This window comes from Syngnathus acus, chromosome 9 (assembly GCF_901709675.1).
Source record: "Syngnathus acus chromosome 9, fSynAcu1.2, whole genome shotgun sequence".
NCBI lineage: Eukaryota > Metazoa > Chordata > Actinopteri > Syngnathiformes > Syngnathidae > Syngnathus > Syngnathus acus.
Window position 1 is genome coordinate 16,619,806 of NC_051094.1, and position 27,695 is coordinate 16,647,500.

Here is a 27,695-nt window from a genome sequence, read left to right on the forward strand (position 1 = left end):
GCGTCTGGTGCCGAAATACGGACCGTAACTGGAGGAGTCACCGAAGCTGGGCTGGAATGAGAGGCGGGGTCATGGCTGGGGTACCGATGGCCCGATGGCGGACCAGCTGCGTCAGGTCCTTAACCTTCTCATAGGAGTTCCTCCAGTCTGGTCTCTGTGCGGACCACTCGCTCCATAGCGAGAGATTTGTGTGCTGGTTGTTGGTTGGTCAGTTCGTACTGTGACGGATCAGACAGGACAACCAAATGCGTCACAGTACTTTCGTTTATTGTATTGGAGGGAAAGGGGAAGTGGTTCACTGGTGCTGGAGCGGAGCAGAGTGGATGCGTCAACGAAGCTGGCAATGGCGAAGCAGGCTCGTGGTCGGGGACAGGCAGAAGGTTGTACCTGGCCAGAGAACGAAGCAAACACAAAGCAGGTAGGGTGTAGGCAAAACCCGTGGTCGAATGACAGGCAAAGGGTCAGGCCAGGCACAGGTCATATACAGGTCGGGCAACAGGTAAACCGGCTAGGTCCGTAACAGGAGTCAGTTTGGGGAAGGCAGGCAACAGACAGGAAGGGATAGCAATGTGGGACGAACTGACAGAGAGGGCTGGGTGTGCGGGCTAACGAGCAGGGAGCAGGTTTGGAAATGGCTGCAGGTGCGGGAAATCATTGTTAATGCTGCCTGACGGGACGGGAGGGGCAGGAGAGATGCGCTGTCCAGGGGACTGGTCATGCAGACGCATGACACATTACAAATGTACACACAGGAATACATACTGTAGTTCTACATATAATATATTGCAGTATCTCAATGGGAACTTCTATTTTGAAAGTCGTTGAAATTGAAGTTTGACTTGGGTAAAATGGATTGTGGTCAAACAGATATCACTGTACTAATGACACATTACAGCTCATCAAAACTTTATGTATGTAAATTGTATGTCAATAAGTATGTAAATTAGATCAAATAGTGTAATGCTAGTGAACAGAGTTAGAGTAACTGTAAGAATTCATTGAGGTTATTGGAGTATGCTCATGGCTTCAGTAGTACCCATTCATAAATTTGTGTGTCAGTGTGTCCCTCAGCTGAGAAGCTCCAGGTATGTGACAGGCACTTTTCCTTTTTGGCACCCCTTTTCACCAACCAGCCAATCAGAGTCCATTCCTGGGACTGCGTAAACTGTAATTATCTGCAAACCAAAACGCATAGATAAGTCATGTAAAGGTTAGTATATGTGCAAATTAAAAACAACAAAACTGGTGGCAATTAAGCTTTCAATTACGTAGAGAGCCAGATCATCCTTTTGATTTTAAAATAAAGCAAGATGGATTTCCAGCAATGCTCCAAATAGTCAAACCTCACCTCATCTGCTTTGAGGCAAAGCTCACTGGAGTCAGCAGCATCATAATCATAAAGGACTTTGGCCGTACGAGTCCCTGCGGCAGGTGCTTGAACTTCTTCAATCTTCAGTGTATCAGTCTCCACAGTACTGCTGAAGCCTTCTGATGTCAAGTCTGCAGAAGCCATGGAGGCGGTGGAATTCAGTGGAAAAGCATCTGGACGTCTGGGGAAGAGCAGGGAAAATATGGCCTGAATGTGCAGTACATTTGAAAAGATATACTGTAACCAGATGGCACGGTCACTTATGCATTTAACACACCACACACCAAGTCAAAAGAAAAGTCATCAATGATTTCTTTAATCTGTAAAGCAATTTGAGTTACAATTTCTGTATGAAAACCACAGGCTAATGCACAACAATACCAAACTGGGTCGTGTAAGGAAACATAAAAAATGCTCCAGCCGAAAATGCAGGTGAAAGTTCATTTGGTATTTCTATACAGTTAGGGCCAGTTGCATGTCACCAGTTCTGACTGATCTCTGATTTTTGAGTAAGCAGTCATCAGGGGTTAACTGGTAATTTAGACAAACAAAATCAAACATTTGAAAATGTCCATTAATGCACTCAGTACTTGGTTGGGAATCCTTTTGCACAGATTACGGCATCAATGCGGCGTGGCATGGAGGCAATCAGCCTGTGGCATTGCTGAGGTGTTATGGATGCCCAGGATGCTTCAATAGCGGCCTTTAGCTCATTTGCATTGTTGGGTCTGGTGTCTTTCAGCTTCGTCTTCACAATACCCCCCAAATTCTCTATGGGGTTCAGGTCAGGGGAATTGGCAGGCCAATTGAGGACAGTAATGCCATGGTCAGTACACCATTTACTGGTGGTTTTGGCACTGTGGGCAGGTGCCAGATCATGCTGGAAAATGAAATCATCATCTCCATAGAGCTTTTCAGCAGACGGAAGCATGTCGTGCTCTAAAATCTCTTGGTACACAACTGCGTTTACTCTGGACTTAATGAAACACAGTGGACCAACACCAGCAGCTGACATGGCTCCCCAAACCATCGCTGACTGTGGGAACTTCACCCTGGATTTCAAGCAACTTGGATTTTGCTCCTCTCCAGCCTTTCTCCAGACTCTGGCGCCTTGACTTCCAAATGAAATACAAAACTTGCTTTCGTCTGAAAAGAGGACTTTGGACCACTCTGCAACTGTCCAGTGCTTCTTTTCCATAGCCCGTCAGATGCTTCTTCCATTGTCTTGAGTTCAGAAGTGGCTTGACCATGGGAATACGGCTATTGTAGCCCATTTCCCGGACAAGTCTGTGAACAGTGGCTTTTGATACCTGGACTCCAGCTTCAGTCCACTGTCTTTGAAGCTCCCCCAAATTCTGGAAGCGACTGTTCTTCACAAGGCTGCGGACATCTCTCTTGGTTGTGCAGCGTTTCCTGCCACATTTCCCCCTTCTAACAGACTTTTTGTTGATGTGCTTTGAAACTGCACTCTGTGAACAGCTTGCCCTTTGAGAAATTTCTTTTTGTGTCTTACCCTCCTGATGGAGGGTGTCAAGGATGGTCCTCTGGACAGCAGTCAGATCAGCAGTCTTCCCCATACTTGTCATTTAGTTTACTGAACCAAGCTGAGTGTTTTTCAAGGCTCAGGAAACCCTTCTAGGTGTTTCGAGTTAATTAGACGATTCAAGTGATTAGTTGAATACCCTACTAGTACCGTATTTTCCGGACTATAAGGCGCACCTAAAAACCTCAAATTTTCTCAAAAGCTGACAGTGCGCCTTATAGTCCGGTGCGCCTTATACATGGACCAAATAGAGAATGATGGATGGATGGAACTTTACCTTTTTAAGTTTACTGATCTATTTGACTGTTTTGTTTTGTACTTATTAAAGTAAGCTTTACATGTTTATTTTGTGTGTTGTGTGATATTAACATTATTGATATATTGTTATTGTTTTCACCATTTCAAGTTATTATATTGTGATTGCATTAATGGTGCGCCTTATAGTCCGGTGCGCCTTATATATGGACAAAGTTTTAAAATGGGCCATTCATTGAAGGTGCGCCTTATAGTCCGGTGCGCCTTATAGTCCGGAAAATACGGTATATACCTTTTCATGATATTCTAATATTTTGAGATAGGATATTTGAGTTTTCTTAAGCTGTATGCCATAATCAGCAATATTAAAATAATAAAAAGCTTGCAATATTTCAGTTGATTTGTAATGACTCCAGAATGTATGACATTTTTGTTTTTTTAATTGTATTACAGAAAATAAAGAACTTTATTACAATATTCTAATTTCCTGAGACAGTCCTGTAAGTCTATCCTCATCTCCTCCATCAACTTGTTGTACGCTGAAACCACTGCCATGGAGAGGTACAGACTGCAGCTGCTGTAAGATCCCATCCATTCAGGGCCTCTACACCTCCAGGACCCAAGGGTCATCTCAAATCTTACCCTACTCACCCTGGACACAGCCTGTTCCACCTCTCAAGAAGGAGCCTCCGGTTCATTTTGACAAGAAGCTCCCAGCCACATAAATTGCACTCTTCCCCCCAGTTATCAGAGTCATGAACACTAAACAAACAGCTACTGTATAACTTAAAACTTCATCCCAACACCCGTTGCACATTGTTAAGCTATTGAACACAGTGAATTTTCTTTTTGTCTTAGTTTAGTACACTTGTTTGTGTGTCAATACATATTTTTTCAATGCCAATATATAGTTTATAACTCTATGTGTAGATTAATAGCAGTGTTTTGGCTTCTGTTTTTTTTGGTGTGTGTGCAGGAAGTGTGATTGACTATACTCGTGCATTATAATATGAAGTGAGTTCCATATCCACCCACACAATCTGTCAGCAGGCTCTCACCTTCCAAGTTCTTTCTGTACTTCTTGCATGTGGACGTGACACTGCTTATAATAAGTTGCTTGGGCCTCAACAAACTCATGCAGGCAGCGGAGGTGATTCATCTGAAGTGAAATTACAACAACAGTTATACGTACAAACGTGTTCACCCCATTGTTGTTGTCGTTTCAACTCATTAATTCCATCACAAAATTACGACAGCAATACAAAGTAATTTAGTCATACCCATAGGCCCGTCACGATGCAGGAAAATTATAATATAGACTTATCGCTCGAGAAAAAATAGGCACTACAGTATTTTGGGTGTTGATAAATAAGCATGTGTGTGGGTACTTTTAAAATATATTTTTTAAGATTATTATGATTATAATCCATTCAATTTATGATTCCGTGGGATTGTCCCATGCTGGTGTCATATTTATTAATGAAATAGTCTACATCAGTGGTCCCCAACCACCGGGCCGCGGACCGGTACCGGTCCGTGGGTCACTTTGTACCGGGCCGCCAAGCCACACAGAAAAAAATAAAATAATTGTTTTAATCGACGATCAATTAATTCAGGTCAAGACGCTCGTCCCGGTCACGTGACATGTTTCCCCAGTCGAGCCCGCAAAGCTAGCAAAAATGAGTAAGTATTTATTTTGAAAAATATAAAAAAATTGGCGATTCTCTCCCAATTACATCCGTCGGTTCAGGTCAAGACGCTCGTCTCGGTCACGTGACATGTCACCTCAGTTGAGCCCGCGAAGCAAGCAAAAATGAGCAAGAAACAGAGATGTTTGGAAAGCTTCTTCGGAAAGGGAAAAAAGCCCAATGAGGAGACGGAAGAAGAAGAGGCTACGACTTCTAAGAAAAGGAAAGCTGCATTTAAAAGACTATGACGCACCAAGCCCACTCTGCATAATATGTGGCGACAGGCTAGCTAACGAGGCAATGAAGCCCTCAAAACTGCTTCGGCACATGGAGACCAAGCATCCTGCATTAAAAGACAAACCTTAACCACTTCGGGTGTCATTGTCTCCGATTACGCCTAGATGGGACCGGCTCGTTTCTGAGAAACAAGCTCAGTGCTCCCACTAATTCAATGTAATGGTGAGTTTTATTTTAATGTCGTTTATACTTGTTTTTATGCCAGTCGTATCATTTTATTTCATCGTATTCATATATTTATTATAAATGTATTATTTATTTATATAAATGTATTATTTAGTTATATAAATCTATTATTTATTTATATAAAGGCCGGTCCGCGAAAATATTTCTGACACGTAACTGGTCCGTGGCGCAAAAAAGGTTGGGGATCAGTGGTCTACATGACATCCACCACTTACATTAGGGGGGCACCTGTTACGGATCGGAGTGGAAATGGAGCAGGGCGACCAAGTGCAGCTTGGACCAAGGTTTATTGGCGGAGCTCAAAATACAGACTCGGTAAACTGACATAACTCACTAACAAAACCAATAACAGGACTGACCGAAAGAGACGTGAAACAAAAAGACAGGGTGACATTACCAATGACGGCAACAAGACAACAAGACAACAATGATCCGACAGGGAGTGACACACAGACAGGACTTAAATACGAGACAGGTAACAAGAGGCAGGTGAGAATGATCACACTAATCATGGGCACACAGGAGGGGAGGGGCGAGCACACAGACACACGGACAGAAACTATAGACATGATCGAGGACGAGTCGTGACAGCACCAATTTGACTGCCTGCGCCTCGATCAATTACACTAAAATCGCGTTGGGCCGCCTATGCCTCAAATGAGACCTGCTTTTGCTTGTCTAAAATCTAGTCAAACTAAACCATCGCCACTGCATGAAGATGACGATGCACCCACTTTTACGCCAAGCGCAGACTACTTTCCGTCACCAAATTATCAAATATGTCGGGGGCGAGGCTGCTTCATGCACGCCCAGATGAGCAAAACACTACCCCAAACACGCTAGACTTGCGCTAGGGTAAAAAAAGAAGTCGCATTCATTTTTACACCAAGCACACGGGCGACCGTCTACCAAAATAGGGCCCTGAAGCCCTTCTCACACCACACTGAGCAGCGTGCAGCACCCAGTCATCAACCCATTCATTGTGTATGAGGTGAGGGGCAGGGGCCATAGAACGTTGCGATGCTGGGCGGCGTGACAAAAGGACAAGGTGCTCTTATTGATACGTTCTAATCAATATTGGCATCACCGTGACGCCAAACAAAAACCTCCAATAGGTGAGGGGCAGGCGGAGTGATCTACTGTAATTTTTGCAGACACAACAATTATTAAAATGTTGCTCCCTTTCCCCATCAAGACCTTAATGTAGGAGCTCCAGAGGTACAATTTTACATCGAGTGAGAAGGATTGTGCCCAGTGCAGTGCGTTAATAAATAATAATTAATGATTTGCAGCTGTGATGTTGGCCTTCATTTGTCTCCAGAATCCCACCTCGCTCCCGACGAAAGGACATAGTGCAATCATCTCAGTGTCATATGTTTGGTGCAACCAATTGGGGTTACATATTACACAGAGCTCTGCTTTGAGTCATCCGCCTTAGCACTGTCTGAGCCTGCACATCTCACCTGAACACACACAGTGGACACCTCCCGTTATACCTCTTTCCTCTTCTATCTTCCTTTCTGTTAGCTAGGTCAGTGATCCCCAACCTTTTTTGCGCCACGGACCGGTTACGTGTCAGAAATATTTTCGCGGACCGGCCTTTATATAAATAAATAATAGATTTATATAACTAAATAATACATTTATATAAATAAATAATACATGTATAATAAATATATGAATACGATGAAATAAAATGATACGACTGGCATAAAAACAAGTATAAACGACATTAAAATAAAACTCACCATTGCATTGAATTAGTGGGAGCACTGAGCTTGTTTCTCAGAAACGAGCCGGTCCCACCTAGGCGTAATCGGAGACAATGACACCCGAAGTGGTTAAGGTTTGTCTTTTAATGCAGGATGCTTGGTCTCCATGTGCCGAAGCAGTTTTGAGGGCTTCATTGCCTCGTTAGCTAGCCTGTCGCCACATATTATGCAGAGTGGGCTTGGCGCGTCAGTCTTTTAAATGCAGCTTTCCTTTTCTTAGAAGTCGTAGCCTCTTCTTCTTCCGTCTCCTCATTGGGCTTTTTTCCCTTTCCGAAGAAGCTTTCCAAACATCTCTGTTTCTTGCTCATTTCTGCTTGCTTCGCGGGCTCAACTGAGGTGACATGTCACGTGACCGAGACGAGCGTCTTGACCTGAACCGACGGATGTAATTGGGAGAGAATCGCCCATTTTTTTATATTTTTCAAAATAAATACTGACTCATTTTTGCTAGCTTTGCGGGCTCGACTGGGGAAACATGTCACGTGACCGGGACGAGCGTCTTGACCTGAATTAATTGATCGGCGATTAAAACAATTTTTTTTTTTTCCTGTGTGGCTTGGCGGCCCGGTACCAAGTGACCCACGGACCGGTACCGGTCCGCGGCCCGGTACCGGTCCGCGGCCCGGTGGTTGGGGACCACTGAGCTAGGTTGTTTAAATTAGTTTGTGTCAGTTATAAAAATACTGTATCTTGTGTGATTTGTTTATTCCTGTTTTTAGTACTAATAGGAAATAAATTATTGTCATAATACAGAACTTTGTGCAACTTTGTGTGTATTCGAGTCAAAGTTTCAATCGCTGAAAAGGTAACAAGACCTCACAAATTTGTATTCAATGTAGCGCCTTCAGAAACAAATTTAATCAACGAGGTTTGCCACCTTCTGTCTGTATATCGATTGGATAGAGAAAGGCGTGGCGCCCCCTTTCGGCAGCCGTAGTTGTTGCGGGCATCAAACTTTCAACCACTTAAAATTCTCAATAAATTACTATATATGATTGTCGTTAATACGTATGGAGTGAAAAGAGCTGCGGATGACCTACATGCGTACTGCTGATACTCTCCAAAAGAAGCCGTGTAACCTCTGCCTGTCGGTCAAACTCCGTTTGGGCAACCCTGAGTTCATGTTCAGCCTGAAATGAGAAAAAGAACATAGATGACACTGACTTTTTAAAAATGTAAGACTTTAACCATAGGTTGAGAATAAGACTAAAAGTGATTGTATTTCATCTTGTAAAACTCTTGGTAAGATTAAACCAACCAACACAGTCACATCTGAAGACATTAGTGGTTTGCGATGAAGTCCATCCATCCATCCATCCATCCATCCATCCATCCATCCATCCATCCATCCATCCATCCATCCATCCATCCATCCATCCATCCATCCATCCATCCATCCATCCATCCATCCATCCATCCATCCATCCATCCGTTATCTGTACCGCTTTTCCCCACGGGGGTCGCGGGCGTGCTGGAGCCTATCCCAGCGGTCATCGGGCAGTAGGCGGGGGACACCCTGAACCGGTTGCTAGCCAATTGCAGGGCACACAGAGACGAACACCTCGGGGTAATTTGGAGTGCTCAATTGGCCTACCAAGCATGTTTTTTGGGATGGGGGAGGAAACCGGAGTGCCAGGAGAAAACCCACGCGGGCACGGGGAGAACATGCAAACTCCACACAGGGAGGGTCGGAGGTGGAATCGAACCCGCACCCTCCTAACTGTGAGGCGGACATGCTAACCAGTGCGCCACCTGATGAAGTCCTTGATTAAAAATCCCTGATTAAGAAAAATGTAACTTAAAAGTAACTTAATCTTTTGTAACTCATTATTCTATACAGACAGTAATATTGTAGAGTCTTTATTTTTAAATGGAAGTAACTAGTAATATCCATCCATCCATCCATCCATTTTCTGTACCGCTTTTGTCCCCACGGGGGTCGCGGGCGTGCTGGAGCCTATCCCAGCCGTCATATAACTAGTAATATGTAATTTTCTTAATTAACTTGTCCAACACAGATCACAGAGGGATTCTTTTTCTAATCATGTCAATATCATTATCCAAACAGGTGCAGGCCCAAAAAAAATGAATATTGGGGCAAAGTCCATTTATTTCACAATTTGTTTGAAAAAGTTAAACTTGCATTTGTTCATGACAAAGTGAATCATGACAGAAATACACAAAACCTAAAAAAGCCAGTATTTCATATGAATTATTGCAGAACACACAAAACACCCGACTTACTTTTTCAACTTCCTCACTCCAAAGCTGAAAAAGCACATGAAAAATAGAAATTTAGAAATCAATCCATGTAAGTAACGTAACAAAAAACATTATCCATATATATGTTTACTTTAGGGGGGGGGGGGGCAAATAGTCTGGGTAGCTTCTTTGGGGCGCAAATAGTTTTTGTAGTGTAACTTTCACTTCCTTTTATATTTTGATTAAAAAAAAAAGACCAAGAAGGTTATTTTTTATTTTGTAATATATTTTTAAATGCTTTTTCATCTTTTCTGGGAACTAGAACTTCCTTGAAAAAGAAACAGATACTATTGGGAAAGAGATGACAAATAAATATCTAAAATAATGTGGTTTTATGGTGTGCAGACCTCTTAACAGGATGAAGTTGTGTACAGCCTAGACCAGTGGTTCTTAACCTTGTTGGAGGTACCAAACCCCACCAGTTTCATAAGCGCATTCACCTAACCCAGAGGTGTCAAACTCAAGGCCCGGGGGCCAGATACGGCCCGCCACATCATTTTATGTGGCCCGCGAAGACAAATTGTGCATCAAATTCGTGTGTCATTACAAGAATTGCAAATTGTCTTCACTTTTAATAATATCTTTTTTTTTTTATATTTGGCGAGTTTTTACTCGTATGATTTGAAAACAAGTTATTTGTCAGTTTGTTTTGTAGCTTTTACTGTATATAATATGAGGTGCTCATACACTTATTTGGGTTGACAGTCATAATGGCCCTCCGAAAGAAGCTATGACTACAATGCAGCCCGCGAAAAAAATGAGTTCGACACCCCTCACCTAACCCCTCTTTAGTGAAAAATAAAATTCTTTTTTTTCAAACTCAAGACATCAATGGGGTTTTTTTTTTTTTTTTTACTGGTGCACAAAATGAGCTGTGCATGAACATCACCTTGTTCAAAGTACAAAACCAACACAATGCATGAACTCAAAACAAATTACATAGCTGCAAATCAGTGTGACTTCTGCTGTTGCCTTCGCGAGACTAGTTCAGATATGCGTCATCATGAATTTGCACGATAAATCAGGTGTGTTCGGACCTCCGCAGTGGAGCCTCTGCCGAACCCCTGAGACCGACTCACCGAACCCCTAGGGTTCAATCGAACCCAGGTTAAGAACCACGGGCCTCGACGATTCACATTCAAACTCATGCTGAAGAGTCAGTATACTCCAGTCAGGTAATGTTATTAAAGAATATGTTTTTGGTACAGTAGTTTTTGGTACAGTAGTGAATTTCCAGTTGGTTTTAGTAATGTAAAACCTTACAGCAGAAGCACTGGCAGAGAGCACATAGTTGCGTGGTCTGGTCTCCTGAAAATCTGGAACCACCTTTAGATGACAAAGAAACATTTCATTTTTGCATATATTTTGTAAATGTTCAGTACAAATGCTGTGGTTTTCATTCACATGTTTCACAAACTGGAAACATCCAATAAAGTTCCAGATAACTAGGCTCATTTTGGAAATACAGCTATGATGCATTGAACTAAACAATTTTTACCTTATCTGGACAGCAACATAGCAGTGGTTTGAAATGCAAAAGCCAAAGTGCATGCATTAAAATAATTTTAAGGTGATGGGGATTTTTTTCTAACAGGGCTCCTGTTAACTTCACGTCAGAAGTAGTTCTTTTGGATAATCTTTGCTTTGCTTTGACTTATTCCATGCTCTTGATGATAGTTTATCAAAATATAATGGAAGCAAATGAGGCAGAAAGGAAAATGGTGAGTTCGCTGTATTGTTATGAGTGTTTTAAATACTCACCTCACTCTCGCACTGCCAAGGTTATGAATACACAGCAAGTAAAATATAGAAATATTCATTTATACTCATATTCATTAATTATGAAGTACAGTGGAGCCTCGGTTTTCGAACGTCCCGGTTCTCGAACAAATCGGTATTCGAACAAAAAATTCGAGATTTTTTTGCTTTGGATGTCAGACGAAATTCGGTTCGCGAAATGAGCCGAGAGGACCCGCTTGCCAACTGACTCCGTTTGTTATTACATTCTCGTTACTCTGAGGATTGCATCAACCCTTATCATGCCTCAAAAGGAAGCAAGTGGAAGCAGTAAAGCCATCCTAAAACATTAAGACGCTCCTAAAGCAATGCGACAGTGAGCGCCCGGCTCGCTGCGGTTGCGTGATCGGACCAAATTAAGCTCTCTGCGCACTGATCTCCATTTAAATTTTGGAAAGTCCATTAGGACTTTAAAAATATTTTCTAAATTTTAGCGACCGCTCTGTCACAATAATGCGACCAGCGCGGTGCAGTTGCGCGGTCGGTGACGCGCTACGGTTGCGCGTTCGGCGGTGCGCTGCAGTAGCACGATCGGACAATTTGTTTTGCTTGGAACGGATTAAATTTTCTTCCATTATTTGTAATGGGAAAACATGATTCGGAATTCGAACGATTCACTATTTGAACAGCCTTCTGGAATGGATTGTGGTCGAAAACCGAGGCTCCACTGTATTAAAAATGAATGATTATAGAGATGGGAGTTTGGTTAACTCACAGCAGCCTTTGCTTCAGCAGCTTTGGCCTTCTTGAAACGAGCTTTGGCAGCATCCAAATCAAGACGAAGATTCTCCAATAGACGTCGTTCTTTCTGTGCAGTAACATGGTCAGTTGAAATGAAGATCTCGTTAATAAATACATATTCATATATATATATATATATATATACACACACACACCTATATCTATCTATCTATCTATCTATCTATACACACACATATAATTTTATACATAGTATAAACCGTATTGGCCCGAATATAAGACGACCCTGATTATAAGACGACCCCCTCTATTTCAAGACTCAAGTTTGAAAAAAGACTTTTTGAACACCAAAAAGTACCGTTTTTTTCCGTGTATAATACGCAAAATTTAACTAATTTATTGTCCTAAAATCTGGGGTGCGCATTATACATGGGTACAATTTTTTAAATTTTTTTTTTTTTTTTTTTTTTTTTTTTTTTTTTTTAAGAAAATCATGGTACTGGTACGAGTATTGATTTATGTATTGTTCTCTTCTTGTCATGTTGTGAAAGAATGTGGGTTGAATAAATACCGAAAGAACAATAGTGTGTTTGTACTGTGCTCTGGTAATTTCGTCAAAGAAGGGATAATAGTCCTCTTCTTGACTGACAATGAATGTGATAGTTTAATACAATCAGCAAATAACAAAATGCGTATTATAGGTAATATTTTATTTCACAACACTTTGCCTTGTTCCTTTCGTCTCTGCTGTTCACTTCAAACACGCTCCATACGAACGCAATGCTCTCGTATCAGACGCTTGCTCGATCACCTGCTCGTTTGCTGTCACAATGTACCCTACACAAATCCGAAACATTAGTTGCGGCTCCGAGTCACGACGAGGGGCAAGTTTTGGTTTCCAAGGGTGTTTTTATTCCTCTTCAACGTCTCTCCCATACAGAGCCGCCTTTTTCACATGTCCGCACGTCACTTTCCTCTCTTTTCATCTGATCGCGGTGGTGCCTTTAGGGGCAGTCGGAGAAATCAACGCCAACAAAAAAAATACATCCAGCCTAGTTAAGACCATACCAAAGACTATAAAAATGGGACCCATTGCCTCCCTGCGTGTGTGACGATCATTGGGACTTTAAAAAAAAAAAAAAAAAAAAAATTAAAAAATTTTTTTAAAAAAATTGGGTGCGTATTATACATGGGTACAGGCTTTTTTCCAGCATCAACATGCCATTGTTAGGGTGCGTATTATACATGGGGGCGTATTATACACGGAAAAAAACGGTATATATTTTGGTATTTTTTATACAGAAAATAATTACATCTGAAACAAATGATCTTGTCGAGCTCTTGAAAGCGGCCGCGCTGAGGACCATGGAAAGCTTTTCTCGGATTGTGAGCATTTTTTAGGCGATGTTTTTGAGCTCTCCATCTCCGTACATTACACTCTGTGACACCATATTTCACAGCCGCTTTGCAATTGTTTGAAGACACTGCCTCATTTATCACCATCATCTTGAAGTTTGCATCACAACTCCTCCTAGGCTGGCCGATCTTCGACGCACTTTTCTCCAGATTGTCGCTACGTTTCTGTCGGGGAGCCTGAGGACTGTATAGGGGGTTGGCTCGGAAGGTTATGCTCTTTTCGCCCCCGGGTGTCGAACACAGGAGGGAAGACGTGGTTCAGTTTTGATTGCTTTATTGAATTATTGGCAAAAAAGTGGCTCATAGGGGCATACAGGCAAACTGGCAAAAGGGTATAGGCCAGGGGTGTCAAACTCATTTTTTTCGCAGGCCGCATTGTAGTCATAGCTTCTTTTGGAGGGCCATTATGACTGCCAACCTAAATAAATGTATGAGCACCTCACATTATATACAGTAATAGCTACAAAACAAACTGACAAATAACTCGTTTTCAAATCAGACGAGTTAAAACTGGTCTAATATTTAAAAAAAAAAGATATTAAAAGTGAAGACAATTTGCAATTCCGCAAATTCCGGGCGTGCGTAAAAGCCATAATAGTTTTTCAAACCTTCTGTGTCACTCCAAATCATTAAATCCTTCAAACTCTTAGTTCTCCGTGTCACTTACAAACAAAGCCGCTAATGATTCCGGTAGTACGTGGGGCCCTTGTCATCTTCGTCATCCCGTGATCAATCTTTGTCCTTTTTGTAAACAACCGCCGCACCACGCCGCGCCGCTGATGTCACTTGAAATTCAAATTACAGTAATCCCTTGCTACATCGCGGTTCGTTTATTGGGGTTCCATTTTTTTATTTCTTTATTTTTTTGAAAATTTTGAAAAAATTCACATAAGTTGCTCCTCAGTATAAGTCGCCCCCCCACCCAAACTATGAAGAAAACCGTGACTTATAGTCCGAAAATTACGGTAAATAAAGTGTGCACTCTCTGCCTGTCAGTCCATAGTCGTTGGTTATGTCTGGCCACGAATACGTACATATTCATAATTATACATTATGTTTCGCATTGTGGATTAAGGCATACATGACCAGAGTGGAGTTTGAAGCGAACATGAGCCAACAAGTCATCAATCAACACACCTATTACAGCTGCGGCGCAAGTTTTACAAAACGATTTGTTTCTAACAAACATAATACGATAAAAAAGGTGAAACACACCTTTTTACCAACTAACATGACTAAAGAGAAGTTAGTATTTTCAAGCTGGAAGTAGAGTATAATCGTATTAAGGTTGCTTGTACAATACATCGTAAACAAAGTGTTTTCTACTGGAAAAAGAAAAATGATCACAGAAACATTTGGAGTGGCAACAGGCTGTGTGAAGCAGAGGTGCAACTAATGCTAGAGATCCCTAAATCTTGAATTGCTGCATTGAGTCAGCTTTATATTTTATTTCAGTAATTTTCTATTCCATTTTTGAATTATGCACCTGGCCTAATTACTAGTTTGCTGATGTGCTTGACCATTTTGGGGACCTTTATTAGATATGAGTTTAACGTAAAATTAATTTAGATTAACATAATTAATTAATCAATCTAATTGACTCATTAAAGTGACAGCCAGAAGTGTTGCACACTAACCGAAATGGTCCTCCAGTCTCCTTCCAAAAAGTTCCTGAGGGGTGTAAGAAAACTGATGGCTGAAGTATGAAGGAACTCTCTCTCAGATGCTCCTAATCTTCTCTCACACTCGCCCACCTTGATTAAGCTACTCCCTGTAGGAAATAGAAATTTGTTGTTTATACCGCTGTTGCATTTGTCTTCTTTCAAGATAGGGAAAGAGCGTTAATGTCTCGCCGTTATCATAGAATAATAGTATATTGACATGAAGGGAATGGAATCACACTGATGAGTGTTGAGTGACTTAAGATACACAACTGCTTGTAAATCTTTTGTTTTCCTAATTGCTATAGAGAAGGCAGCTGAATATTGCACAGGAAAAAATTACATTTACCATCTAAAAAGTTGGCTTGTTAGTAAAAAACATGTTATGTTAAAAAAAAAAACTACAACTTAATAACACAAATGGTTTTCTGGACAGATTGTGCATGTTCCAAGCAATAACTCATTACGTTTTGATTAAATGTTTTCGCAGAAATGATGTGCGTGTATGCAACTTATTTTCAACATTAACACTTACCATATGGAGTGTCCGGACCAAATTCGTTCGCAGCATCCTGCATATAATGACCAAGAAGTTCCCCATTGGTAACTCTGGATGGTACTTCCCTGTCCAACTTTTCATAGAGAAACTCTTCAATTCTAGCACCTGAAAAAAAGTTACAGGGTTAATTTATGATTTAAAAAAAAAAAAAAAGTCATAGAAACATCAGTGGTGTTACTTGACCATAGGGTCATTCTATGTCAAATCACACAAGCCCCCAGAACCTCCCCAGTTACAGCTGATTTTTATTTTATTTGTGCCTTTTGATGTCAAATAAAAGAATCTAACATTTGAGCTTCCTAGTTCAAATGTTTTTTCAGTTATGGCCCGAAAGATTTTGGGTGCCACGCCCACTTTGGGATCCAGGAATTGCACAATTTTGGATCATATTTGTAAACCCTCATTGTTCGTTTTAAGGTCGTGACCAACCTGTAAATTGCTATATTTCTGTATGCATTTCCAAAATATGGAACGAAATGTCCCAAAAAATGTATTGCGTCATTAAAAAAAAAAAAACACCTTTGAAGCATTAATACCTCTAACAATTGCATATCAATGCTGTTTTTAGGTCCCAACATTGATAAACAGGGCCAAGTGCACAAGCGGGGGTTGTTTCTGATGCTCAGTAAATGTAACTTATTCTGTGATTCGTATTTTACCGAACACAAGAGAAACTGTCCAGTTGTGGTAGGAATCACAGGGTATTCTCATATGATATCATAGGGACACATTTGCCAGTGTTACCAATAACCTCACAATACTATGCAATAATTAGGGCACCGGGAGACGAATTGGTTCACTAAACAAAAGTACAATCTGTTCCATTCTACCGGGTGTTGTGACTTTTCAAGCTTTGTCAAAAAATAAAATGCAATGAGGAGATGAGAAGCCAAATGTTACGTAAACCCATGAAATGAAAGCCTTGTTGAATCTGATCATCAACTGCTACTGAAAATAATAACAACACAGATACTACACATCACTGCACGGCATCACTACAAAGACTTGGAGATTTTCATACCTACTCTATGGAGTCATAGAGTAGTCACAGATGGTGTGATGAAAAATAAAACAGGTGGAACTGGGTAAATGGCAGAAATAAAACCTGTCCCCTGTGTGCATAGCATTTTGATCTTTCCTGCTCAATGAGTACGGTACTTTCCCGACTATAAACCTCACTTGAATATAAGCCACACCAGATAAAATTAGGGGAAAACCCTGTTTTGTTCCTGTACAAACTGCATCAGACTATAAGCCACAAGTGTATTAATGTTTAGTTACCATATGTAAGAGAATATGCACAAAGGGGATTGTCATGAAAGAGATGGCTCTTTGAGGACGCATCAATTTTATTAACATTTTGACAAACAAGTTACCGGTACATACATATTTGCATAAATTATTAAGTATATGGAAATTACAAGTAAGTATGAAACATGTACTGTGCTGTGTAAACTAGTACGACGTTCATAGCTCTCCATAGCATCACTTTTCTCTTCTGTTCATTTCTATTACCTGTATTACCAAAACAAATCCTCTTACAATATCCTACAAATCATAAAAAATCCATGGATAAGCCGCACTGGACTACATATAAGGGTTCAAAACTTGTGCAAGAAGTAGCGTTTTATAATCCAGAAATTGCGGTGATTTTTAAATATGTACCGTATTTTTCGGACTATAAGTCGCGGTTTTTTCATAGTTTGGGTGGGGGGGCGACTTATACTGAGAGCGACTGAATTTTTTCACAAATTTTCAAAATTAAAAAAAGAAAAAAGTGAAACCGCGATAAACGAACCGCGATGTAGCAAGGGATTACTGTAATTTGAATTTCAAGTGACGTCAGCGGCGCGGCGGTTGTTTCCATAAAGGACAAAGATTCGATCACGGGATGACGAAGGGCCCAACGTACTACCGACATCATTAGCGGCTTTGTTTGTAAGTGACACGGAGGACGAAGAGTTTGAAGGATTTAATGATTTAGAGTGACACAGAAGGTTTGAAAAACTATTATGGCTTTTACGCTCGCCCGGTCCTACTCTACGGAGCTCTCTTTCACTTCCGTGGATAGAAGTCGGGGGCCGGCACTCGACCGGGTGACTGTCCGAGGACGGTGGATGGGGCTCGGACATGGCTTTTACGCACCCCGGTCCTATTCTATGGAGCTCTCTTCCACCTCCGTGGCTGGAAGTGCCACCTCCGGAGATGGAAGTCCACGCCGCCACACGCCTGGAAGTCCACGCCGGGGCTTGGGGCCGTGTGGCGGTGAACTATTTATGTTATAGTTATTTGATATATTTTATTTCGTGTAGCAACTTGTATATGTTTTTATCCTTACAGTTCAGTACTTGTTGGCTAGTTGAACTCTTGTTTTGTTAAATAAAGAGCCGTTTAGCAAACCCACGTCTTTCCTTGTACTTAACGCTACAATATAGTTATATACTAGATCTGTGGAATAACGACGAGGCTGACGTCAGGGCGCACGCGCGGTGTTGTTGACAAAGGACGAGGAATTTGATCGATGGGTTTAATGATTTGGAGTGACACAGATGGTTTGATAATATTATTGCTTATATAATAGTTATTTGATATCTAATTTATATATCGTTATATGGGCCTGTGGAATATTTTGAAGTGCAAGCGCCGTCAGCGGCGCGCACTCATTGTTGACAAAGGACGATCGATGGATTTAATGAATTGGAGTGACACAGATGGTTTTATAAATGTGTTATTTATGTAATAGTTATTTGAATAACTCTGAATGTTACGTCAGGCCCGTTCTCAGCTCTTCGTTTGTGTTTATGTCACATTAGCATATCTATCGTTTAGCCTGTTGTTGCTCGTTCATGTCTGTTCTTGGTGTTGGATTTTGTCGAATAAATTTCCCCCAAAATGCGACTTATTCTCCAGAGCGACATATATGTTTTTTTTCACGTTATTGTGCATTTTATGGCTAATGCGACCTACATTCCAGAGCGACTTTTAGTCTGAAAAATACGGTAATAATTTCCTTGAGAATAATGTTTGCTTGCCATAATGCTCTCCTCCTCAAACATAAAAAATAATAGTATATTGTCAATATTGAATTTGATAACTTCAGCTTGCGAACATCACATGCACTGAGATTGGTTGTTACCTGAGCCTTGATTACATGTCATGTCACATTAAGTTGACAGCAAGTGGCAAAATGCATTTTAAAAGTGTTATTTGTATATAAAAATAATAATTTATAAAATAAATTATCAAATTATAAAATAATTTATCAAATAAGTTATCAAAGTCATTATAGACAAAATACTTAATTTGTATTGCTAAAAATGTCTAAACAAGCGATACGGATAATGGATGGATGGATGTTTAGTATCACGTTAATGCACGGAAAAATAAGTTTTACAGTCCGAGCTTCATAGAAAAAAAACTAATCTGTACAATAGACGAAAGTGAATAGAAGATTAACACAACAGGGCTAGAGTAAAGAGGCAAAATACTTACCAGTGTGGTCAACTGTAGCATGGAAAATCAAACAAATCAAATGTTAATAAGCTACAATATTTTGTGTGGATGAGAGTGAGTTAATGAATGAATGTAAAATCATGTTTTTAATCAGAGGTGGGCATTCCAGTCCCAGGGACGAAACGGTCCAAACGGACACTCCTTTTGCGGACGGACGGGTGCCTAGAAAGTTGAAATAAAGGATGAACTGAAGTGGGTTTTTGTCCATTCCTATAATTATCCGGAAAAAGTGCTGACTAAACTTTCAGTCTACACTAACATGGAAGTCTGGCAAAGATAGGGGTTACTGTTTGTCTCACGTGTGTAATCCGTACATTCAATCTGAACGTGAGTGTTAAAAAGAAACAAAAAGTTTGTTTCTTCTTATCGGAGGCAGACTCAAGAGAAGTGTTTTTGATAAAAGCTCTGCCAGAGGCAGGATTTGAAACTCTTTCTGACAGGGGATTCTGCTAGACGTTCCCAGCAAAGCCTCACAATATGTTCGAGTTCGCCAGGTCGGATGTGCGTCTTCCCCCACGATCGGAGCCAACACACCACCAGGCGGTGATCTGTTGACAGCTCTGCCCACCTCTTCCACCGAGTGTCAAAAACATGTGGTCAAAAATCTGATGACACAACAACAAAATCGATCGTCAAACTGCGGCCTAGGGTGTCCTGGTGCCAAGGGACACCCTTTTGTTTGAACAGGATGACAAGCACAGATGTCCAGTAACAGAACACCACTCTGGTTCTGATCGACGGAGCTCCTTCCATTCACACTCCTCCAGGTCTCACTGTCATTAACCACTTGAGCATTGAATTCACCCAGCAGAGCGATGGAGTCCCAAGAAGGAGCACTAGCTCTGCAGAAATCCCCTCATCTGAAGGCAGAAGGAGGCTACCGTCTCGTCCACTGGGGTGAACCCCAATGTACAGGCGCCGAGCCGAGGGGTAAGAAGTATGTCTACACCTGCTGGGCGCCTCTTACTATGGGCAACTCCAGAGTGGGAGAGAGACCAACCTCTCTCGAGAAGACTGGTACCAGAACCCAAGCTGCGTGAGGAGTCAAGTCCCACTATGTTTAGTTGGAACTTTTCTGCCTCGCACACCAGCTTGGGCTCCTTTCCTGCCAGAGAGGTGACATTCCAGCTTCTGTAGCTGGGGATCGGACCACCAAGATCCTTCCCTTTAGCCCAGCTCACTGCGCACCCACCCCTTTGGCCCCTCCCACAGGTGGTGAGCCCATGGGAAGAGGGACCCACGTTGCCTTTTCAGGCTGTACCCAGCAAGGCCACAAGAGTGCAGGCCCGGCCACTCGGCGCTCGTCTTCAAGCTCTACCTCCAGGCCTGTTTGTATTCTTCATAAAGGTTCTCTGAGCCATCCGTGGTCTGGTCCTTCACCTTGGACCTGTTTGCCATGGGTGACCCTGCCAGGGGCATAAAGGCCCCAGGCGATAACCCCTCGGATCACTGGAACACTCAAATACCTCCACTACGACAAACTGAGAGCTCATAGAGGTGTCATTAACGTTAAATCACACTTCCATTGGTATTAATTCGCCAATGAAGTTTTTTTTACTACAGTCCTATAATTCAAAGCCAAGTATACCAGCACATGACCAAACATTTGTAGAGACATAGAAGCTAGCGTGCAGAATGGGGATGAGATGATGGTCTGATTGTATTGCATCGGCACATATTCAGTTTATGTGTGTGTTGCTGTGTGCTTTTGCTAACAGTGACACTATGACGGCTGTGGTGCGTTTGTGGCCCAATGGAAATCAGAGCATGCAGTTCAACAGGAGAACCTGGATTGTTCATTTTTCACCAACATAAAATACACAGTCAAGTCGAGACACCTCGACTGTGATAGCCACTCAGAGTGTCTTTAAAAGTGACTTTGTTCTTATTGTCGCAATATTTATAGAGCTAGTCTAAAACAGTAAACAAAATCATGTTGATTCTTTTGGATTTTAATCACAATCACTTTCAATAGTTTATTCCTTACACTGTCTACATAAAACCTTTTTAAATAACTGTCACTTTTATTTAAAAAAAGAAATACAATTTAAATAATATTTAGTATTTATTTTAATTAAATTATTCAACACTCCATACATATATAGGAATAGGACTTTACGTCTTGCGTTGTAATATAACTGATTTTAATATAGAAGCTGGTGTAACGCTTTTTTTTGTTGGTGGTGTGCCTTGAGATTTTTTCCAATGAAAAGGTGTGCCATGAATGAAAAAAGGTTGGGAAACACTGCAGTAGAGTACATGGTTAAACAGTAGAATAAAGTACAACCAAACTCACTGTCTTTCTCCCGTGACATTTTTTTATGTTTACCGTAAATCATGGCCTGCATGCGCCCTATAATGCGGTGCGCACTATGTGTGGATTAAATACAAAATATACCCCGCAATTGAGTCTGCACCTTTTAACCCGAAGCGCCTTATGATGCGAAAAATACGGGAGTAATTTATTTGGGCTTTGCACCCTTCGCTCTTTTATGTATCAAATTACAAACATTTCCTTGTTCTTTGAGCAAAAAAAGTTAAGAAATAATACATCCACTATAAATTAAAAGTTAGTTAAAGCAAATATACTGTAATTTTAAATGTTTTGCACTTCATTTGTACATCTTTTTTTTCCAACCTCAGTCTGGCACCTACAGCAGATCGTTATTGTGTTTGCACCTTCAGGACCACAGTCATGTTTTTGTTTCAATTCATTAAAGAAAAAGACAATTCAAGCAATTTCCTCTTGAATTGAAGATTGTAAGGCGATAGCAGCACCTGGATACTCGTGTGAATGGAATGGGCGAAAATTACGATTTGCCAGAGGGTAACAGCTCGCAGCAACCTTTATTTGTGATTGGGGGAAAGAAAAGAACTATAAACCTTTCATTTTTTCAACAATGAACTAGTTCATTTTAAAAGTTGTGAACTGAACTTTGAACTAGTTCATGTAGAAAATGAACTTTTCCAACAATGTTGAGGTCTGATAGGCAGGCATGGCTCCTTGTGGGGTTGATGTTGGTGAAAGCGATGATGGTAAACTCTCAAGATGAAGTAAAAAAATAAATTGCTATTGCCCGTGGAAGTTCACACCTGGTCATTTGGTGACAGCTTGCTGATTAATGTAAGCTACACTAAATGAAAAGAGCTATGTGCAACACATTTATTTTTTAAAACTATTTTAACATATATTTTACTATACAGGGGGTCCTCGGTTTACAACGTTTATCCGTTCCTACGCAGCGATGTAAACCAAATTTATACATCGGCTACAACCTTCCTGTGTGGAGTTTGCATGTTACTCAAGGTACTCCAGCTTCTTAACACATTTCAGTAACATTCATGTGTAGTAGGTTCATTGAAGAGTAAATTGTCTGTAGGTGTGAATGTAAATGTAAAGTATTCTTTTGTCTAATCGGCACTGCAATTAGCTTCAGTCCGATTTGTGAATGGGTCTCTTCGCGCCGGGGGGTGGGGGGTGGGTTGATGAGGCCCTTTCTGGGGGCGGGGGGGGAGGGGGGGGGGTTGATGTGGCTCTTTGGGATGACACAGTCAAAAATGTGGCTCTTCGCCTCTGACTGGTTGGCCACCCTTGCTGTAGTATTTTCATAAATGCTAATACAAAACAAAGAGAAAATTGTGTTAGGGGGTTTAATCCCCTAGTCTTGTTTGTTTCTACCTACTAAATGGATTCTGTTGAGTTCTGGTTTTCAAAGCTCAAAAGGTTCTTCAATGGACTGACAGGAAAAACAAGATTGGGTGCCTCATACTATAAGCTGTACACATGCTGCAAGGTTAGGTAGTACTTTACAGCCATGTCAGTTCAGATTGAGTTAAGTACTTTCCGTAGTGAAGTTTATGAAAGAGTAGATAAATGGCATAAGGGCAGAGAATATTTTGAGAATATTTGATTTTGTGTAGTGTGGTATGGGGTTGTACTTTTTAGTTTAACATGAGTGAAATTCACTCAAATTATATCAAAAGGAGCAGTCACTTCATCTTATTTGGCTATGTCCACCCTTGTTCATAATATGTACTTTTCATTTTCATTTGATCCCTCAGGATTTCAATCTTATGAAACGATGTCTTACTTGGGTTGGGCTGCAGCAAGACCACTGTTTGTCTGTAGATCTTCTCAGTCCAGTTTTTGGTGCAGTCCGCACGGATCATTAGGTTTTCATAGTGAGCATCCAACTCAGTTTTCTCCACCTGGCCCAGCTTCTCCCCTGTAAACTGAAGCAGCATGCAGTTGATCTACTGCAACACGTTTTTCCTTAACCTCTGTATCTTCAAATACGAAACTAATACCTGTCATTCTTCTGTCACTGACACCAATGCCATCAACATGTATGTGTCTTACTCTTAGTGTAGTATAACCAGGCTAAAACAATGCTAACTCTAAAAGCAATGCAAGCATGAACCGAAACATGCATATTGTGGATAAGTTGTTTTATCTGTCATATCAATTTATGGTAGCGTTTTAGCCATGCTACCACACATGCGCGCGCGCGCACACGAAGCATTTCACGGCGAATTATAGGTTCGAAATATATGGTAGAATGCCAAAGCGTCGGTCCGTAAAACCAGTGCGGCATTTCATACCTGCACAGCCCGTGTAAAAAGCAACCCAGCACCCGTGGCAAGCCTTTTCACGTTAAAATCCATCGTGTTGATGTCCGACCAGGGCTAGCGAAGAGGAGGTGTTCCACACCGGACACAGACAGGCGATGTCGCGGCTCGAGTTATGAACCTCTGCCAGTCAGACGTCACGACGACATCTATTTTTCTAAATTATTATTATTCAAATTACTCACATTCGTAATCACGTTCTTCATAGACAGATATGCAAAACACAAAACATAGTTTTAGTTGCAACTTTTTTTGCGATGCAAAACTAGCTTTTATGATGTTTTGAAAAGTGTACCCGTCACGGGTTATATTATGCTTTATCTCACTAACAATAATTAATATGTTGGTTTAATTTTGGGGCATCACTTAAATGACCACGGGCGTGGTATTGGTTTTTTTGTTTTGTTTTGTTTTGTTTTTGCGATGGGGTGGAGCATACACCGGAAAGCAAGGTGGCGCTGCTCAACTTGAATGCCAGCATCTTCTGTGGTAGTAAGAAAGCAACGTGAGTTTGATTATACGACATCTGTTTAAATTTCTCTCATTGTTCGATTGTTGCACACTTGTGTTTGTCCTGTTGTCGCGTTTTAGTTGCTGTTGGATAGAGTAATATATTACTGCAGTCAAGCTAACTATCCTTTAAGCTAGCTACCGATTTATCAGATAAGTGAGCCGAATATTGTTTTGTTTATCTGCCCTTGGTTTTATTATCGATACGATAATAATGATCAACTTTACATGAAACAGCTTTCCAGCTGTTGGACCAGCGCGTAACGTTATGCAGAGCAATTGGGCATGGCTTGGAAGTCACGAACCCGCAGTTTGCAAGTGTTTGACACAGAGCTGAGTGCTGACACAGTGGAGTGGTGCCCTGTCTCGCACTGCAACAGATTCCTGGCCTGCGGGACTTATCAGCTGCAAAAAGGGGTGAGTGTCGTTTCTCTGTAGTGTTATTGGTTTGGTACTAGTCGATCAAATTTCCAGCTATTCTTTGGGAGCACAAACAATTCCTTTTTTTTTTTTTTTTTTTTGACTGGACGAAGTAGTCTGAGGTTGCCCTTGACGCCATCAGTGCTATGGGTTCTTCAACTCACAATTCAAATGTAACAAAAGTCGACTTGAGTCGATTCAAGGTTGATCGCTCACCACAGCAAATCACCAACATGTCTCCTCTGCATCTAGCTCTGCCCTTACTCCAATTCTTTTAAGTTTTCCATCACCACAACCATACAAATATCTCCTCTTTGGGCTCCCTCTTTGCCTCCTACCAGGTTGCTCCATTTCCAGCAGGCATCTATAAATCACACGACAAATCTCACAACACACAACCAAGAGATGTCACAAAAAAATATGAATAATGAAATAATAATGTTCTTGTTTTCTGAAATCACTGAGCACTGCAGTCAGTGGCTCTGGAACAAAAGAAAAGACACACAGGTCTGATCAGCCTGGTGGAAAATAGAGTGCCTTGCTTGGGAATGACAGTTGTAGTCATTGCTCGAGTCTGTCAGCCATACAGCTTGTCTGTTCTCACTGCCTTCTTTTTAATTAAGTATTGATGGAGTTGGATGAACAATTGAGACAATCTATTTAGTAATTTGTGTTATTAAGTTTTGGGTCAGCAGCCGACAGTATTCTTGGTTTTGCAAAGCTAAATAATTCATACTGTCAACTGACTACTTAAACAATGTTTCCATTTTCCTGAACAGTGATGAACATTTGCACTTTTACATTTCTGCCGTAGAAAGGAGAAGAAGATGCTGCCCCAAGCCGGACTGGTCGTTTGTACCTTTTTGAATATCAACGAGAAGCTTTGAGTCCTCCTCTCACTGAGCTACAGCGCATAGAAACACCTGCCATTTTAGATTTGAAATGGTAAGAACCTTCATGACTTTCATAGATAAATAGCAAACTGATAATGACAATGGTATCCTCTCTTTTGAGGGCTGAAGGATTTTGAACGATTTAAATTGTGATAATTTTTTCAAGGTCATCTGTTTTCTTCATAAATACAAGCAATAATATTCATTACAATAAACAATATCAGATGTAGCATACATAAATGAACCGTGAATTAATATGACAGTATTTCTACTTCAAATCATTTTTAACTTAATAAACAGTTTGACTTGCAAAGACTGCAAGTAAACATTCATTATGACAACTTCACCAAATTATGCCAAATAAGTGTGATGCAAACATAAATCAGATCACAACAATAATGCAAACAGTGTTGCCTTTCGGAAATTCGGAGTGCAGCAAAAACGAAGTGGTACTGCGTGCACTCATCTCTCCAATTTGAGACATGGTGCGGCAGTGCGTTTATAAATTAATGGAAGGAGGGCATGCTATTCCTCTCTGAACACGACCACTCGCAGAGGTATCCGCGTGAATTTTTGAACACGCCTTCAGTCGTTGACTCTGACCGCATCCTGATGTTGCTGAGCTAAAGAATCATTTACTTACCTCCTCAGGTGCCATGTGCCTGTGTCAGAAAAAGTCATTCTGGGACTGGCTGCTGCTACAGGAGAACTGCAGTTGTATGCACTTGCAGACTGCCAGGTGAGAAATGTGACACATGAGGAATCAATATGACATACTGGAAGCTGTTTCTTTTCTGCATTCCGCTGGGCTTTCTTTTAACTCTGACGACGTTGTTGGTTATCTACACCAGCGATCCCCAAACGTTTTAGCACCACGGACTGGATTTTTGTCAGTCATTTCACGGACCGGTGTTTGATGACGTCACGATTTTTGCAGAGAAAACTTCTAAAAACAATTCTATAAAAAAAAAAAAAATCAAGTCAAATGTCGAAAGTATCAATAAATCAAATAATCACAGACTGCACATTATTTTTAGACGTTTTCGTCGCATAAATCGTCCGCGTTCGCACTACAATCCCATTTCCGCAAAACAGACCAACCACAATCCTAAACGTCACCGTACTGTCTTTTCCATATAGCCTGACGTCTTCAAAGAGTGTAAGGGAGCCAATCTGAACACCGAATGGATGTGGTGCCAACAAAAAAGGGACAAAAAAAAAGTTTGGGAAATGGAGGCCTGCTGTATCTTAAATCCCCAGAACGACTTTTTTAGGTTGCCTCGTCTTTTAAGGTGTGGCGGATAAATACAATAAAATAAAATGATACGACCGGCATAAAAACAATGGTATTGTGGTGCCAAAGAAAAGGAGACCCAGGTGTGTCCCAAAAAACTTTACTGAACATATTCGTAAAAACGAGGAATAGAAAGAACACACATCACGGTTCCAACACACCCTTCAACGCTTAGTTCCATTCTATATGCGAACACCCATGCAACGTTACGCGCAGCGTCCTCGTAACATCACGGCAACAACATAACGTGAGTAATGTTGTTTTGTTAACATCACGAGGTGTAGGAGAGAATCAGGTCCATTTTTCAAAATAAGAGATCGTTCAGACTCAGATAAATCAAATGAAAATAATGCAAGTTATTCATACTTTCTTGTGTGGTCCGGTACCAAATGATCCACGCGGACCGGTGGTTTGGAGACCAATGATCTACACAATAACTGTCTATTCAGTAGAAAGGCAGCAGTAACCTGCAGACTCTGAGCAACGTGGATCTGGGAGCAGGACAGCTGGCTCTGTCCTTAGATTGGTCCACTGGAAGAATGGACAGGTATGGGACTCTGTATGCTCCACACCTAGCTTTGCTTTTGACAGTTAATGGTGCAATAGGCATATTTTTATACCCCGTGCTCTTGTCAGCAGTAGTGATGTGCGGGTGGTGTGCAGCGACTCTGCCGGTTGCGTCAGTGTGCTCTCTTTGGATGAAGGTGCCCTGATGACTTTGGCACAGTGGAAGGCCCACGACTTTGAGGCTTGGATCTCAGCGTTCTCCTACTGGGACACACAGTTGATCTACTCTGGTAACTCCACCTTTTCCAGAAATTGTTTCTGTCACAGTTGCACACACACATGCTGGTTCAAGTTTTTTTTAAAGTTTTTTTTCTGTTGTTATAATGACTGCCCTCTCCATTATACCTCAAATCACTGCAGATCTG

General features: G+C 41.2%; 2 protein-coding genes across 12 annotated transcripts in view; one reads left to right on the forward strand and one right to left on the reverse strand.

Moving 5' to 3' along the window:
- Positions 1-246: 246 nt before the first annotated feature.
- Positions 247-23,849, reverse strand: sh3glb2a (SH3-domain GRB2-like endophilin B2a). 7 transcript variants are annotated; one of them, XM_037259535.1, is made up of 14 exons: positions 23,832-23,849; positions 23,620-23,769; positions 23,109-23,250; positions 15,481-15,609; positions 14,922-15,055; positions 11,885-11,977; positions 11,134-11,145; positions 10,636-10,698; positions 9,355-9,378; positions 8,151-8,240; positions 4,226-4,326; positions 1,349-1,550; positions 1,037-1,175; positions 247-387 (listed from the first exon to the last, which is right to left on the reverse strand). In XM_037259535.1, exons 2-13 carry the CDS (start codon positions 23,680-23,682, stop codon positions 1,068-1,070), a joined length of 1,161 nt encoding a protein of 386 aa, XP_037115430.1. In that variant the 5' UTR covers positions 23,683-23,769; positions 23,832-23,849; the 3' UTR covers positions 247-387; positions 1,037-1,067. The 7 variants fall into 7 exon arrangements, with proteins under 7 accessions (XP_037115430.1, XP_037115432.1, XP_037115431.1 ...); XM_037259537.1 differs by lacking the exon at positions 9,355-9,378 and having other exon boundaries at positions 247-1,175; XM_037259536.1 differs by lacking the exons at positions 11,134-11,145; positions 23,832-23,849 and having other exon boundaries at positions 247-1,175.
- Positions 23,850-24,045: 196 nt separating this feature from the next.
- Positions 24,046-27,695, forward strand: part of dph7 (diphthamide biosynthesis 7) — a 24,563-nt gene continuing 20,913 nt past the window's right edge. For 4 of the 5 annotated variants that reach the window (XM_037259522.1, XM_037259521.1, XM_037259520.1 and 1 more), the window contains exons 1-6: positions 24,046-24,151; positions 24,394-24,573; positions 25,391-25,521; positions 26,121-26,208; positions 27,216-27,310; positions 27,400-27,560. In XM_037259522.1, coding sequence (XP_037115417.1) covers positions 24,442-24,573; positions 25,391-25,521; positions 26,121-26,208; positions 27,216-27,310; positions 27,400-27,560 — 607 coding nt within the window. In that variant the 5' untranslated portion in view covers positions 24,046-24,151; positions 24,394-24,441. The remainder of the gene's footprint in view (positions 24,152-24,393; positions 24,574-25,390; positions 25,522-26,120; positions 26,209-27,215; positions 27,311-27,399; positions 27,561-27,695) is intronic. The other variant, XM_037259523.1, reaches the window with a different exon arrangement.